This window comes from Myotis davidii, unplaced genomic scaffold (assembly GCF_000327345.1).
Source record: "Myotis davidii unplaced genomic scaffold, ASM32734v1 scaffold1465, whole genome shotgun sequence".
In the NCBI taxonomy this organism is placed as follows: Eukaryota; Metazoa; Chordata; class Mammalia; order Chiroptera; family Vespertilionidae; genus Myotis; species Myotis davidii.
The window spans coordinates 36,397-51,980 of record NW_006295980.1 but is presented as its reverse complement, the minus strand read 5'-3'; the positions used below and the strand labels follow the sequence as shown (position 1 = coordinate 51,980).

General features: G+C 39.0%; 1 protein-coding gene across 2 annotated transcripts in view; it reads left to right on the top strand.

Moving 5' to 3' along the window:
• The window catches only part of SLC9A6 (solute carrier family 9, subfamily A (NHE6, cation proton antiporter 6), member 6), a 51,444-nt gene extending 38,352 nt beyond the window's left edge, over positions 1-13,092 (top strand). The window contains exons 14-17 of one of the 2 annotated variants that reach the window (XR_001515086.1): positions 1,311-1,390; positions 4,546-4,651; positions 10,412-11,517; positions 12,511-13,086. Coding sequence is in view for 1 of the 2 variants with exons in the window: in XM_006770909.2 (XP_006770972.1) it covers positions 1,311-1,390; positions 4,546-4,651; positions 10,412-10,684 (459 nt within the window). In the remaining variant the exon portion in view is untranslated. Of the gene's footprint in view, positions 1-1,310; positions 1,391-4,545; positions 4,652-10,411 lie in introns of both variants that reach the window. The other variant, XM_006770909.2, reaches the window with a different exon arrangement.
• Positions 13,093-15,584: the final 2,492 nt, after the last annotated feature.

Genomic DNA, 15,584 nt, shown 5'->3' with positions numbered 1-15,584 from the left:
TTTCCTGGTATTTTCCATCCACCTTTTAATGGATTCTGAGCACCGCTTAATATGTGACTCTGCCCTAGACTTTAGAATTAGATGGGAAATTGCGGAAATATTTTTAAAGGTGGAAAGCATCTATTTCAAAACACAATTCTTTTTCTTGTCTGAAACAAGCCCTGGGCTATTTGTCTTCAGGGTGTGGTTCAAAAAATCATTAGTCAGATCCATTTCCTAAATGCTAATTTTGTTAGTTTTGACTGATAAGTGTGTATGTGATATAGTAAATACTTCTCTTTTGTAAGAACCTTGAAGTATAATTCCATGGGCTTGAAATACCTGAGCAAACTAGGCAGAATAAATTCCCATGATGCTCAGCTGCTGGGGTAGTTTCCAAGGGTATAATAGCTCCTTAATGGTTCTATCTCATGTCCAAAAAAAAGTAAAGTTACCATCCAGATCACCAGACAAATGCTTGTTCGTTACCTCTTAGTCTCCACCTGCTTTGTCACCTCTGTCATCACAGAGGAGAAATGGAAATGGAGTGACAGGGAGAGAGCCAGGTTGGTGAATACCACCTGTGACATACAGAAAAAAAATACAGTTTTTCCCTTGCCTTCAAAACCCTATGGATGTCTTGGGTTATTACATTGTTTACTCAATATTGTGAGGGTCCACTGGGAAGCACAGAGGAATAGTATAGTAAGTATGGAATGTGTGGGTGTTGGGTGTACAGGTGTTTATGTGGTGAGATTTATAGCTTAATTGCTCTTTTGGCTCTTGTAAGTCAATGCAGTATTCTTGAACATTTTTCTATTGTGTATATATATTTAAAGGAAGATTCATTTATACCCAAGAAGGAACCAAAACCATAGAGCACTTGTGCTAGAAAGGGCCTTAAATATTTTCTAACCCTCACATTGCATGCATGAAAAAATTCAGGTAGGCCCACAGAGGGGAAGGGACTTGCCCAACTAGTTCATGTCAGAGCCGATATGAGCCCATTCACCTAACTCCCCACTCCTGGCCCCACCACATTACAAATAAGGACCCAGTTTATGTTTTTGGAAGCTATTTCGAAGACGCCAGCTTGCTATGTTAGTTTTCCCTCCTAGCTGGTCAGGCTTAATATGGAATTTCCCTACTTGATTTCATTTTGCTAATGTTCCAAGAACATAGTAGCAACTTTGAAAATTTCTAATGTCCCCCAGGTTGTAGAGTACCTTATACATAATAGGCTATATTTCTGGTTGTATAAAGAAATAACTCTTAAATAAATGTGTTTTTATCTTTGTTTATATATTGATTTCTTTATTATTTGTTTGCAGGGTATTCCTGAAAATGAAAGAAGAACTACCAAAGCCGAGAGTGCCTGGCTTTTCCGGATGTGGTACAACTTTGATCATAAGTATCCTTAATTGAGAAAAAAAATGGTATTATGGACATGGACAATTGCAATTTAATGGAACAACTGTTTTGACCAGTCCCATCCTGAAGCAGAACATAAAACCTTTGGTCTTCCCTTTCTCCTCAGTGTAGTGAGAAGGTTATTAAAGGAAACCCACACAAATGAATTCCTCTGAAAACCCATGAAACCAGTAGGAACTGATAATTTCAAAAGCTGTGTGAAGGAACAAAGGATCCCTTATGTTAGATTTTCTTTGATATATAGGTTTTTTTATTGAGCAAACCTTAACATTTATTGTCCTTTAGCTAATTTAGTGAACCCTGAAAAAGGTATTTTTGGTTCTAGTCAGTGTACTTGCTAGAATAAAAAAGGAAAGGCTGCCTTAGGAAAAAGCACAAGATTAAGATTAAAAACACAGTGTTTAATGTTAGATACCCCAATAATGAGTGATATACCTTTTTTCTCTGACCTTTCCAAAGACTGGCAGATTCTACTCTATTCAGAATGCCAGTGTTTTATTGTTTGCCAAGTTTCATTCTTGTCCTCTTGTAATACTCTTCTTCATAGCTATACTTTGGGTCAAGTTATGGTCTATAACCTATTTTCATAATGTCTTTAAAAATATTTTATCACTATTTATTAAAATTAATTTCTCATTTGAAAATTGAACTATAAAAAGGGACCATGGAGTTCTTTCAGGCTGAGACTTACCAGTAAATGAATCAAAACCTGGTTTATGTTCCACTGAAGCATATTTGGGACAACTACATAAAAAGATTTTCCTTGCTTTTGTCTTTCTGAACAAAATCATTTATATTTAAGAAAAATGCATTGGATACTTATTATTATAATCTACTACTTACTATATTCTGTCAGCTAGATTTTTATGTTCACTTTTCACAGGGTATTCCTGCAAATGAATTAAATTACTGTAAGGAAACAAGAATGCATGCATATCTATGGTATTAAGACTCTCATTAGGGAGAGAGATCCTGGCTCTTTAAAATTGTTTAATGATTATGTCATTACTTTTGGCTCCATTATCAGCATTTTGGATATAAGCCACTTCTACATCTCTTGGGGCCTTTTCAACCCTCTCATTCAACAAAATTTGTTTAGTGTTTCCTACATAAAATGTTCTGTACATTTTCTGCATAATATACAAATCAGTTAAATTATCCTAATATAGAGAAAGAGTAGAATAATAGCTTTTTTTTCTGTATAGTTTTATAGAGCTAAACACCAAGACTTGTTTGACTCAATATTACCCTATTAAGTACTACTAGACTAAGACCTGGTAATTTTAAAACCCAGTGCCCTGGTGGAATTAATGATTCATCAACTCTAGATTTCAGTTCCTTTGTGTAGCCAGATTGTTTGTTATAATTGAGATACAACTTAAATACAGCAATATACATAAATCTTAAATGTACAGCTTAATGAATTTTGACCTGTGTATATACTTGTGTGCCTTCCACCCATAGAAAGTGTGTAGAACATTTTCAGCACCCCAGAAGGTACCTTGTATTTCCTTGTAGTCAATAATGACTTCCCTGTCCACCCCCAAAAGGGCAATCACAATTCTGATTTCTAGTAATATGGATTAGTTTTACCTGCTTTTGTTTATCATATAGATGGAATCATGTGTGCTATTTTATGTCTTCTTTCACTCAACATTGTATATATATATTTTTTTATTTACATCAATCAGCTGCCTCCGGCACATCTACTGGGGATGTGCCCGCAACACAGGTACATGCCCTTGACCGGAATCGAACCTGGCACCTTTCAGTCCGCAGGCCGACGCTCTATCCACTGAGCCAAACCGGTTTCGGCAACATTGTATATTTTATCCATATTGTTGTCTGTACTAGTGACTTGTTTTTTTTTTCATTGCTGTGTAGTGTTCCACAGTATGAATATACTATGGGTTTTTTGGTTTTTTTTAACCATCTACTATGGATAAACATTGGGTTTGTTTCCAGCTTTGGGCTATTACAAATGAAGCTAAACTTTCGTGCATATATTTTTTGGTAAACATAGGCACTCATTTGTCTTGAGTTAGACACTTAAGAGTAGAATTTAGGGCAAGTATATATTTAGCTTTAATAGCTAGTGCCAACCAGTTTTCCAGAGTGTTTGTAACCGATTTGTACCCCCATTAGCAAGTTAAGGAGCTCCAGTTGTCCCACATTTCCACCAAAATATGATATTTGTCAACCTTTTCATTTTTAGCCATATCGATGGGTTTGTAGTGATGTCTCATGTGGTTTAGTTTGCATTCCTCTGATAACCACTGAGGTCAAGCATCCTTTCATATTGGCCATTTTGATATCCTCTTTGTTGAAGAATGTCTGTTCAGTTCTTTTACCCATTTATGTGAGTTGTCTTGTCTAATTGATTTGAAGTTCTTTCTATATTCCTGAATTGGGTTCTTTGTTGGTCATATGTATTGTGAATATTTTCTTCCAATATGTAGCTCATCTTTTCATGTTCTTAATCCTGTCTTTTGAGGAACAAAACTTCTTCATTTTAATGAGGTTTATTTTATCAATCTTTTCTTTTATGATTAGTGATTTTTATATCTTAAGAAATCTTTTATATCCCAAGGACATGAAGATATTTTCTTTTAAAAGTATGATTGTTTTAGCTATTGAGTTTGTGTCCGGTGTGAGGTATGGGTCAAGACCTACTGGGTATTCAATTGACCCAGCACCATTTATTGAAAATAGCATCCTTAACCCACTGAATTGCAGTGGAACCTTTGTTGTAAATCACTGGGCCATATATGTGCAGGTCTGTTTCTGAACTCTTTTCTATTTGTCTATTTTTACATTAATACCAAACTCTCTTAATTATTGGTATCAAACCAATCTGGCTTTGAATATTGGTGCTTCATTTACTTAATTGTGTGACTTGAGGCAGATGATGGGCCTCTCTGAGCCTTAGTTTTCATATCTGTGATATAGAGATAATAACAAAAGCTCCCTTTGCTATCTCACTGACATAATGTGGTGATGAAATGAGACAACATATGTGAAATTCCTTTGCTATCCATTCAAATAGTTGGTATATTGTGATGGTGATTGTTATGAAATGAGTTGTTCTTTTAAATTTGTGAAGAAAGGGACACAGCTCTTCCTTAACCAGCACAGCTATCTGAAGCCTCTACTGACGCATAGTGGGCCTCCTCTCACAACAACACTCCCTGCCTGCTGTGGACCCATCGCCAGATGCCTAACCAGCCCCCAGGCTTATGAAGTAAGTGGGTTTTATCCAAAATCTAAGCTCTTTATTAAGTTAAATTTATTTGCTCTGTGGTTCAGTTACTAGTTTTGTTTTGTTTTGCTTGCCTTTAAGGTATAAAATCCATGAGAGGGAATATAAGCATATGTATTTTGCTCAGCCAGTAAATAAACTGAAATCTATAAATATAATTTACTAGAGGCCCGGTGCATGAAAATTCATGCACTGGAGGGGTCATCCCTCAGCCCGGCCTGCCCCCCTCACAGTCCAGGAGCCCTCAGGGGCAGGAGGCAACCCGGCGATCAGAGGAAGGCGATGTCCCCATCACACCTCTGCTGCTGCCACTGCTGGTAGCGCAAGCCTCAGCTGGCCCTGGTTACCTGAGCCTCGGGTGGCCTGGGCAACTGGGCAGCTGCCATCCAAGGCTTGCCTGCGCCTAGGGCAGGTCCTTGGCAGTTGGACAGCCACCACCTGAGGCTTGCCTGCACTTTGGGCCTTGGCTGGGCAGCCGCCATCCAAGGCTGGCCTGCACCTTGGGCCAGTTCTGGGCGGCTGGGGTGCTGAGGGGACTGAGGGACTCTGGAGGCAGGTGTATGGCAAGGCCGTGCGCCTGCTGCCCTGGTGTGGCTGAGAGGACTGGGTGCCACAATCTTGTGGCTGTGGGTGCCACCATCTTTAAGGGTGTGAAATGACAGTCAATTAGCATATTCCTTCCTTATTGGCTGTGGGTGCCGCCATCTTTGAGATTGGGGCAGTCAGTTAGCATATTCCCTCCTTATTGGCTGTGGGCGCCGCCATCTTTGCGACAAAGGTCAATTAGCATATTCCCTCTTTATTAGATAGGATAGCCTTTGAAACAGCATTTGAAAACAAATCTAGAATAGTACCTCATTTAACTGTTGGTGATTTTAATAAATAATTCTATTTCCATGCTGGTTTTCATTTATTTGCAGTATGAGGACTAAGTTCAGTACCAAATGTGTGTCTTAATTTATAAATTCAGGTTGTCACAGTCATATTGAGAGGATTAATAAAACAATCTTTGATGCCCCTAAAGTGCAACAGATGATCTTTTATTTCACACTTACCATCTTTTGTATCTTAGGGAAGCTTTTTCTACCTCTATTCCACATAGCTGGGAGGTGTGAGCATAACTAGATATAATCTAGATACCATATTTTTATTGATTTCAGAGAGAGGAAGAGAGAGGGAGAGAGAGGTAGAAATATCAATGATGAGAGAGAATCATCAATTGGCTGTCTCCTGCATGCCCCCCCGCTCCCAATGAGCATCAAGCCATAACCCAGGCATGTGCCCTGATCAGGAATTGAACTGGTGAGCTCTTGGTGCTCAGCTACTGAGCCATGCCTGTTAGGCAGATGCCATCCATATTTTTTTTTCTTAGCTACCAACACATGATTGATGAGTTGGCAAGTGGTACAACAAAGAAAGAAAATGACAAATGCTAACCAGCTTTTACTTTAAAGTATGAACATTTTATTTTTAAGTTCTTTCCAAAAACAGAATTGTTTCTAACCTAACCCTTCAAAATAATCTGTGGTATCAAATAAAGTGCCCATGTTAAGAAAACTCACCAGTCCTAACTGGTTTGGCTCAGTGGATAGAGTGTCAGCCTACGGAATGAAGGGTCCCGGGTTCGATTCCGGTCAAGGGCATGTACCTTGGTTGCAGTCACATCCCCAGTAGGGGGTGTGCAGGAGGCAGCTGATGGATGTTTCTCTCTCATCGATGTTTCTAAGTCTCTATTTCTCTCCCTTCCTCTCTAAAAAAATCAATAAAATATATATTTTAAAAAAGAAAACTCACCAATTTTGACTACTCTGATGCAACATCTTGAATAGAGAGGCGAGACTGTGGTGGAGCAGTGCAGACATGCACTCCCCCCAGTTCTCTGTGGTGTGTTAGTGCAGACCCCACAGAGAATAGATGGAGATGATTAGACTCACTCAGTGGGGGTGGCACCTGGATCAGGGTGGAGTGTCTTAGAGCTTTGTGTTACATTTAGTCATGAGTTACATTTCTGACAGATTGTGCTGCTGGGATGGTGGAACACCCCATGTTGTCTCTTCTCTCCCTCCCACATTGCCCAAAGTCCCCTCTCTCAAACACAATCTCCTTTCCCTCTGTGCTCTGTGGTTCTGTGCAGAGGGGTCAGACAGCTCTGTTGGTGAATCAGTGAAGCTCAGCTCTTGGATTTCAGAGACCCACTCAGCCATCTCCAAAAGTCAGAAGAGTTTCAGAAGGACTGTGTATCCTGTGGAATAAAGCAAAATAGAACACTGTGGTATTAGTTTCCTAGTGCTGCTGTAACAAGTAGCACAACTGAATGGTTTAACAACAGAAATTTATTGTCTCACAGTTCTGGTAGACCTGGTTCCTTCTGAGGGCTGTGAGGGAGAATCTGTTCCATTGCCTCTCTCCTAGTTTCCTAGCCTGGGGTTTGCTGCCAAGCTTTGGCATCCTTGGCTTATAGATCTATCACACAGATCTCTGTCTTCATCTTTACGTGGTATTCTCTGTGTGTGTGTCCAAGTCTCCCCTTTTTATAAGAATATTCAAACAGTATGGAATGTACAAAGTGAGAAATAAAAGTTGCCCTCCTCCTACCTATATCCCTTAGGGCAAGCATGTCAAACCTAAAGGCTAACATGGGCCAAATAAACCAGGTTTAAGTTTATGTGGGCCACAAAAAAAAGCTTCAATTTTTATAGAAATGTACGTTTATTTCGATAGAGACATGCTGAATACAAAGGGATCAAATAAATGAGTAATTGTTAACCTATGAGTATAGTAATTAGTCATTAGCAAACATTGTAGTTAATTATTAATAATTATGTATAACAGGATATTGTAAAAATTAAGTTACAAAATTTACATTAAAATGTTTCTTATATACGGTTACATTGGCTGGGCCGCAAAAATATTCATTGTGGGCCACATGTAGCCTACAGGCCACGAGTTTGACATGCTTGCCTTAGAGGAAGTCTTTACTAAGGTTTTATTGTGGATACCTCCTGAAATATTTTATCTTCACAAACTTATATGTATATATATAGCTGTCACTGCCTTACACAAATAAGATCATAATCAGTGTATTGTCCTGCTACTTGCTTTTTTATTTTTTGCTTAATGATATGTCATGGCTACCTTTTTATGAGTACATGTGATCCTTTGGCTTCTCTTTATTTGTGGCTGCATAGTGCTCCATTGTATGGCTATACCAAGATTAATTTAGTCAGTTTCCTATGGATAGACCTTTAAGTTGTTTTCTTTTCATTTTTGTTATTATAAGCAATGTTTATGGTGAGTATCCTTGTGAATCTAAATTTACTCAAGTATATAACGGTATATAGAATAGATTTTAAAGGTTAAATTGCTGGGTCCAAAAGCATATATGCATTTTTAAAATTGATAGATACATCCCCAAACTTCAAACTTAATAAAGACATTAGGATGTGCTGAAGAGCTCCTGCTGACGTTTGAAGGTGTCACAAACCTTTGCTCTGAGCATTGCTGAATTAAGTGATAGACACTAGTTAGACTTAGTGTTTTAACTAGTTTAGGCAGGAAGGAATTATAGTTGGTTGGTTGTTACGGGTTTGATCTTTATCTTTGAGTATTTAGGCAAATTTCTAGCAAAGCAAAGCAAATTAAATTTATTTTATTTTGTCTAGTAGTCTCCTCAGTCTATTTGACTATCTTACACAATTTTGTTGTTGTTTTTGTTAGTCCTTACACGAGGATATTTTTACTTTATTTTTAGAGAGAGTGGAAGGGAGAGGGAGAGAGAAACATCGATGTGAGAGAGACACGTTGGTTGGTTGCCTCTTACACACACCCTGACCAGGGCCAGGTAACCTGCAACCGAGGTACGTGCCCTTGACAGGAATTGAACCCGGGACCCTTCAGTCTGCAGGTCAACACTCTATCCACTGAGCCAAACCTGCGAGGGCCTCTTACACAAATTTAAAATTTCAAACACACATAGTATTGGAGAGCTGGATGTAAGATGTTTCTATCAGCTTTATTCTCCTAAGGAGTATTAGACACATTAGGTTGTTGTTATTTTTTCCCCTTGATCATTATGAGTGGTTAGAATCAATCCTACTTTTTTATATATATATAGATTTTATTGGTTTTTCACAGAGAGGAAGGGAGAGGAACAGAGAGTCAGAAACATTGACGAGAGAGAAAGAGCCATCAGCTGCCTCCTGCATGCCCCCCACCAGGGATGTGCCCGCAACCAGGGTACATGCCCCCTACCGGAATCAAACGTGGGACCCTTCAGTCCACAGGCCGACGCTCTATCCACTGAGCCAAACCGGTTCAGCGATTCCTACTCTTTACATTAAAAATAACTTTCTTATTTTTAAAAGTAATGTGTATTCATTATAATAAAATTTGTGATAGTACAGAAACATAAAGAAGAAAATAAAAATTACTAGCAACCCTAGCATGCAAAGATAACTGTCATCATTTTTTTGAATGCCCTTCTAGACTTTTCTATGCCTACATAATTCTTTTACCAAAATGGCACTATATATTCTTGACTTTTTTCCCTTTTGTAGAGCTTTATTCAATTATACTCTTTGAGCCACAAAGTTTACATTAGAACCAAAGTTTATCAAGCTGGGAGACAAGTATACAGTGAGGATTCAACATATTTGGGGGATATTGTATTTCTAGGCATTGTTAATACAGAAGTAAAACCTTCATTTATATAAGTCCACTCAATAATCAATTGAAATTAGTTTAGTGAATTCTCTCTGTATGCCCCAAACTGTTAGGTTATTGGACTAGAGCCGTGGTCGGCAAACTGCAGCTCGCGAGCCACATGCAGCTTTTTGGCCCCTTGAGTGTGGCTCTTCCTAAGCCTTAGGAGTACCCTAATTAAGTTAATAACAGTGTACCTACCTATATAGTTTAAGTTTAAAAAATTTGGCTCAAAAGAAATTTCAGTCGTTGTACTGTTGATATTTGGCTCTGTTGACTAATGAGTTTGCCGACCACTGGACTAGAGCATAGAAGGGACTTAGTCTAGTGAGGGGAGAGTGCAAAATAGACCAGTGTCATTGCAGTTATAAGGGTGAGTGACACTCTAGGGCAGTGGTTCTCAACCTTCTGGCCCTTTAAATACAGTTCCTCATATTGTGACCCAACCATAAAATTATTTTCATTGCTACTTCATAACTATAATGTTGCTACTGTTATGAATTGTAATGTAAATATCTGATATGCAAGATGGTCTTAGGCGACCTCTGTGAAAGGGTCATTCGACCCCCAAAGGGGTCACAACCCACAGGTTGAGAACCGCTGCTCTAGGGAGAGGGCTAAGTACAGGACTAGGGGAGAACATAGCAGGTACACCTCAGCTAGTCTTGGAAATTCAAGAAACTTTTTAGAGAAAATGACTCTAAGCCGAGACCTCATTGATAATGAGGTGATAATCACATGAAGGAGGGCAGAAGAGACAGTAGGTAAGCGAAACCTTGAAAGATTTAAGCAGCTGTCAACAGCTTAGTCTAGCCAGAACACAGTGGGGCTATTGGGGTTGGGGAAGTTGACTGTAGTGGGAGATGAAGCTGATGGCACAAGTCAACAATGTCTTTTAGGGAAAGGAAAGGACTTTAGACTTTTCTCAAGGGCAGCTGCTACCCCTGAGGGTTTTAAATAGGGAGTCCTTGAAAATTCTGCTATTGGAAATGTTTCTTGAATTTCTTAACAATTCTTAAAACTTATTTTATTTGCTTTTAGAACCAGGAGCAATTGAAAGATGATGATTCCGATCTTATTCTCAATGATGGTGATATTAGTTTGACGTATGGGGATTCTACTGTGAGCACTGAATCAGCAACATCTGGTGGCCCAAGGAGATTTATGGGCAACAGTTCTGAAGATGCCTTGGACCGCGAGCTTGCATTTGGGGACCATGAACTGGTCATTCGGGGAACACGCCTGGTTCTTCCTATGGATGATTCTGAACCCCCATTAAATTTGTTAGATAATACGAGACACAGTCCAGCCTAAATTTACTAATACTCACTTAGTGATTTGTAAAATTTGCACATGTGATTGTGAAGAAATTCGTACTACCTAAAAAGTCCCAGTGCATGTCTGAATGTTTAAGCTATATAAATGCTATTTATATGGCATTGAAAGAATATAAATATGTACGAGGCAGATTGTGAACAAACTCTTCTTTTATGTTTTATTGGCTGCACTATGTAGACTGGATCTGTTTTAGAAATTTATTTTAAGTGATGCTGTGTGTTCCGTTAGCTTTATGTCTCAGTTAAAATATAAAAAGTGACAGTTACTGTTTCTTATATTTACCTGACACTTAACAAGAGTACCATGTTTTTGTGATGTGAATTAATTTTGTTTTGTAGGAGGAGAGGGGAAGAAGAAAGAGGGAATGTTATTTCAGGGGAAGCCCAGAGAGGAGAGGTTCCTTTGTTAGGAAACTTGTGTTGATTGTTGCTGCCTTTGTCCTGACCTTTTCTTTCCTTTTTCTCTGGTGGCCTGTTGTGGCACAAGAGGCTGATGGCATTCTAATCTTGCCCCATTCAGGTTGGTGAGTGAAGTGGGGCCCTTTCCCCCCTTTGCTATGAAAGAACCGATTCCTTGACTATAGTACACTACTGTTGGGAAAAGAAGGCTGCACGTGACTTCCAAGACTTTGTTTCTTTTCTTCCAGACCAAGATCGTAGAAGACGCATCCAGCCAGCTTAGCCAAAGTACAGGCATATATAGTTCAGGACACTTGATTTCAATTGAAGGAGCTGGGCAGGCTGTGAGGGGGCAGAGGGCAGGAGAGGAGTAAAGAGAATGGTGGCATGCAGGTCTCTCTTCCCAAATATGTAAATATTCTATACCAGATAAGTTTAAATAAGGAACTCAATTGCTGCTTACTTTCTGATTTCTGTACTTGATCTGTATAACAAGCTTTGTGGTCACAAGTTTTTATATCGATTTAAATTGCTGCTCTTTAGCAGACAAACAGGAGCAAAATGTAAAATTTTTGAACTTAACTGTCTCTAACTGTCACTTGTTAGTCTGTAGTTAATGTTAAAAGTTAATTTATGAATCCATGATCTTTGCACACTACACCAAAGTTGGTCATAAGAGAAATTCAGTGCTCTGGAGAGCTTATTGTAAGGGTAGTGATTCCTCTGTGTGTACTGGTGTAGTTGTCTTTATTTTCATGTTATTATTTAATATGAAATACCTAAGCTGCCATGTGTTTTTGTTTTTTACAATCTTCAAGGAAGAATGCATAACAATTTCCCATTTCATATTCAGAGTATGAAAGTGGATGCTATTTTGTGATGCCGAAAATACCTAAAGGTTCATTGAATGCTGGGAAGGGGGATACTTTCTTATGTTGATTCTAACCTGTTAATGTTTCCGAAGGAAAAGAGAAACTCTGTGGGTTTCCCCCCTCAGGTCTGAGTAGCATTGCCTTAAATTTTATCAAGTTCAAAAATTGATTTATTTACATGATGTTCAAATTTTCCAACAAAAATATCTTTCCAAAAAAAATATTTATTCTCCCAAAGGTATCTGTGTTGTTGTAAATACTCCTTGAGATTTTAAGGGAATTCTGTTGTCCACTCGAGTGGCAGCTCTAACTGTTGGCAGAGCCATTTGTTATATGTGATAGTGACTTTCCTGCTATGCAGGAACCCTGTGAAGTGTGCATTTTATATGATGTGTGCCTCTTCATGCAATCAATACTTTCTTGTTAATGTATGCTTGAGGGGCTTTAAACTTCAGTGTCATTTACTCAAGAAGTTATTCACATTGTAAAAGGATATACAAGAAATTAACAGCTACCTTTTTTATTCTTTCAGGTTACTAAGCTCACTTTATGAAAATGACTATAAATACTTAGCATGACATTTTGGTAACTTGTCTGTTTCAGCATGCATAAGACTTTTCCTTAGAGAAACTGATAATGCTTGAGTCAACTAAATCAGCCTTTGTAAATTATCAAAGGGGAACCAAGTCTGCTGTGCTCACATCAGCATCTGGAAGATTCTCCTCTCTTTTAATCTATGTGCACATCTCCAAGCAAAGAAGGAAAAAAACAAACTCTGCTCATACATCTGTGGGTTTAGACACCTGAATGGACCTAGATGAACTACAGTTTGAATTGCCATCACGCACAAGTAGAGCTGCTCTCGGACTTTTCTGTTCTTTGTGAACCCTACACGTTTAAATGACTTGAACCTTCTCTTTTAAAGTTATTTTTTAAGGTTCCTTGGCATTTAATCCTAGTTGTCCGTGTTTGGTAATGTGATGTTATAGTAATAGACTTCTAATCTTTATGTATTTTTTGTTTTCCTTTGGAGTACTTGGACAAATGTTGTAGTGGTTTCTTTTAGGAAAATCTGTCATTAAAAAAATTATAGCCTTGCAAATAACTACTCACCGTATTTACGTCACAGTTTATTCTAGTGAGAAGTAAAGAGTGCTGACTCATTTATTTTTGTACCTATATGTCTACTGGGAAAGGAGGAAGAAAGATGTTTTAAAAAGAAACAAACAGAAACCTAACAACATAATTTATGGGGTGGCAAATTTGTGGTGCTTATGTGTAAAGCTGGATTTATTTACTTATGGGGACAATTGAACCATTTATGAAATATGACTCAAATCAGTCAAATCCTGTTGCACTGGTTGGTAGCCTGTTAACTCAGTAATGGATAATGTAATGAAAATGTTAGTTCCATTTTATGGGGAGAGTAAATTCTGTATCCAGTTAGGTAGAAAGACAGTTCCACGTTTGGCTGAAAGCATGATCACACAAATAGTTCTTTTTCCAAGTTAGAGCTAGGTCTTTCTTTTTGTACATAAGAAGCTAGGTTAAATTTTGCTGGCAGTAATTTTGTCTAACATAGTAATAGCACCAACCACCCTATTTCTGTGTTGTTGCCATCCATTCCAGCTTCCTTGCTCATGGTCCTGTGAGAGACACAGCTAGTGGACTTACACACCACAGGCTCTTTTCTTGACTAAACCCCTGCTTTCTAATTCACAAATCAAACCCTACATTAGATTTGAGCAATCAACTTGTTAACATGACTCAATATATGAGCATACGGAGGTGAAAGTATAGATGTTTTGACTTAATCAAAAAGTCCTTGATAGGAAGTACCCCACATATAATGCAGTATGAGGTATAAGGCTTGAAATAAATTAGAAATGATAACAATAGTTCCCCTTTTTTGAGCCCCTCTTAGATAAAACAATGTGTATATGAGATATTTTTATATCTATATTAATTTAATCTTAATCACTCTGTGGGGGAACATTCTATTCTCATTTCAAAGCTTAGGAAACGGGTTCAGAAAAGTTATCATACTGCTATTAAGTGAAAAAGCCAGGACTCAAATCCAATCTTGACTCCAAAGTCTAAACTGCTAACCACTACTCTACTGGCTTCATTGTCAAGATCCAGGCTAATCCATCTTGGCTATACCTAGAAGGATGATGAAGGGAACAGCAGACTTCTATCCTGCTGCCTACCACCTATATGTCATCAGGGTAGGACATGAATTCCCAGTTCTGTTCCTCCACTTGCTGCACTATTGACTGCAGATAAGAGTTCCCCTGGTTGGGAAGTTTCTCATATTATTACTAAAACTAGATGCCTGGTGCATGAAATTCATGCACAGGGGTGCGGGGTCCCTCAGCCTGGCCTGCACCCTCTCGCAATCCAGGACCCCTCAGGGGATGTCCGACTGCCAGTTTAGGCCTCATCCCACAGTCGGATATCCCTCTCGAAATCCAGGACCACTGGGTCCTAACCTGGCCTGCCTGCCTGCCTGATCTCCCCTAACCACTCTGCCTGCCTACCACATTGTCTCTAACCACTCACCTGCCTGCCTGATCACCCCTAACCACTCTGCCTGCCTGGTCACCCCTAACCCCTCTTCCTGTCTGCCTGATCACCCCTAACTGCTCGCCTGCCTGCCTGATCACCCCTAACCACCTTTGCCTCAGTCCCTGCCACTGTGGCTTCGTCCAGAAGGACATCCGGAATGATGTCCAGAAGGTCGTTTGTCCAGTCTAATTAGCATATTATGCTTTTATTATTACAGATGCCTGTGTCTCTGAGCCCATGGGCTAGGCAATCTGGCTAGCATCATGCCTTCACACTCTAACTTTCAACATTTTCACCAAGGTGCCCATGTCTTAGGGCAGAGCTTATGGTTCTGAATAATGATTCTGTGACCACATAGTTTGGTGTAATAGAAAAACCCCAGGCTTTGGAGCTACACATACCTGGGTTCAAATCCAGACTCTGCTACTTGCTTATTGTGTAACATTGGCCAGTTGCCTTTCCACTTTCTTAGCTGTAAAGTTAATTTATTAAGAAATAGTTGAGTGCTTACTTTGTGCCACACACAGTGGATACAGAAGCAAACAACAATAGTCTCTCCTCTCACAGCATATTCTACAGCAGTGGTTCTCAACCTTCCTAATGCCGCGACCCTTTAATACAGTTCCTCATGTTGTGCTGACCCCCAATCATAAAATTATTTTCGTTGCTACTTCATAACTGTAATTTTGCTACTGTTATGAATCGCAATGTTAATATCTGATATGCAGGATGTATTTTCATTGTTATAAATTGAACATAATTAAAGCATAGTGATTAATCACAAAAACAATATGTAATTATATATGTGTTTTCCGATGGTCTTAGGCGACCCCTGTGAAAGGGTTCGACCCCCAAAGGGGTCGCGACCCACAGGTTGAGAACCACTGTTCTATAGGAAATGCCAACAGCTATCTCTAGTTGTTAGGAATTATTCATGCAAGAAAGACTGATTGCCTTCTGATAGGGGAATATCTATCTTAAATAATCAGCAAGTACACCAAATACAATAATCATAAGGCTATGATGGAAAACTGCAGG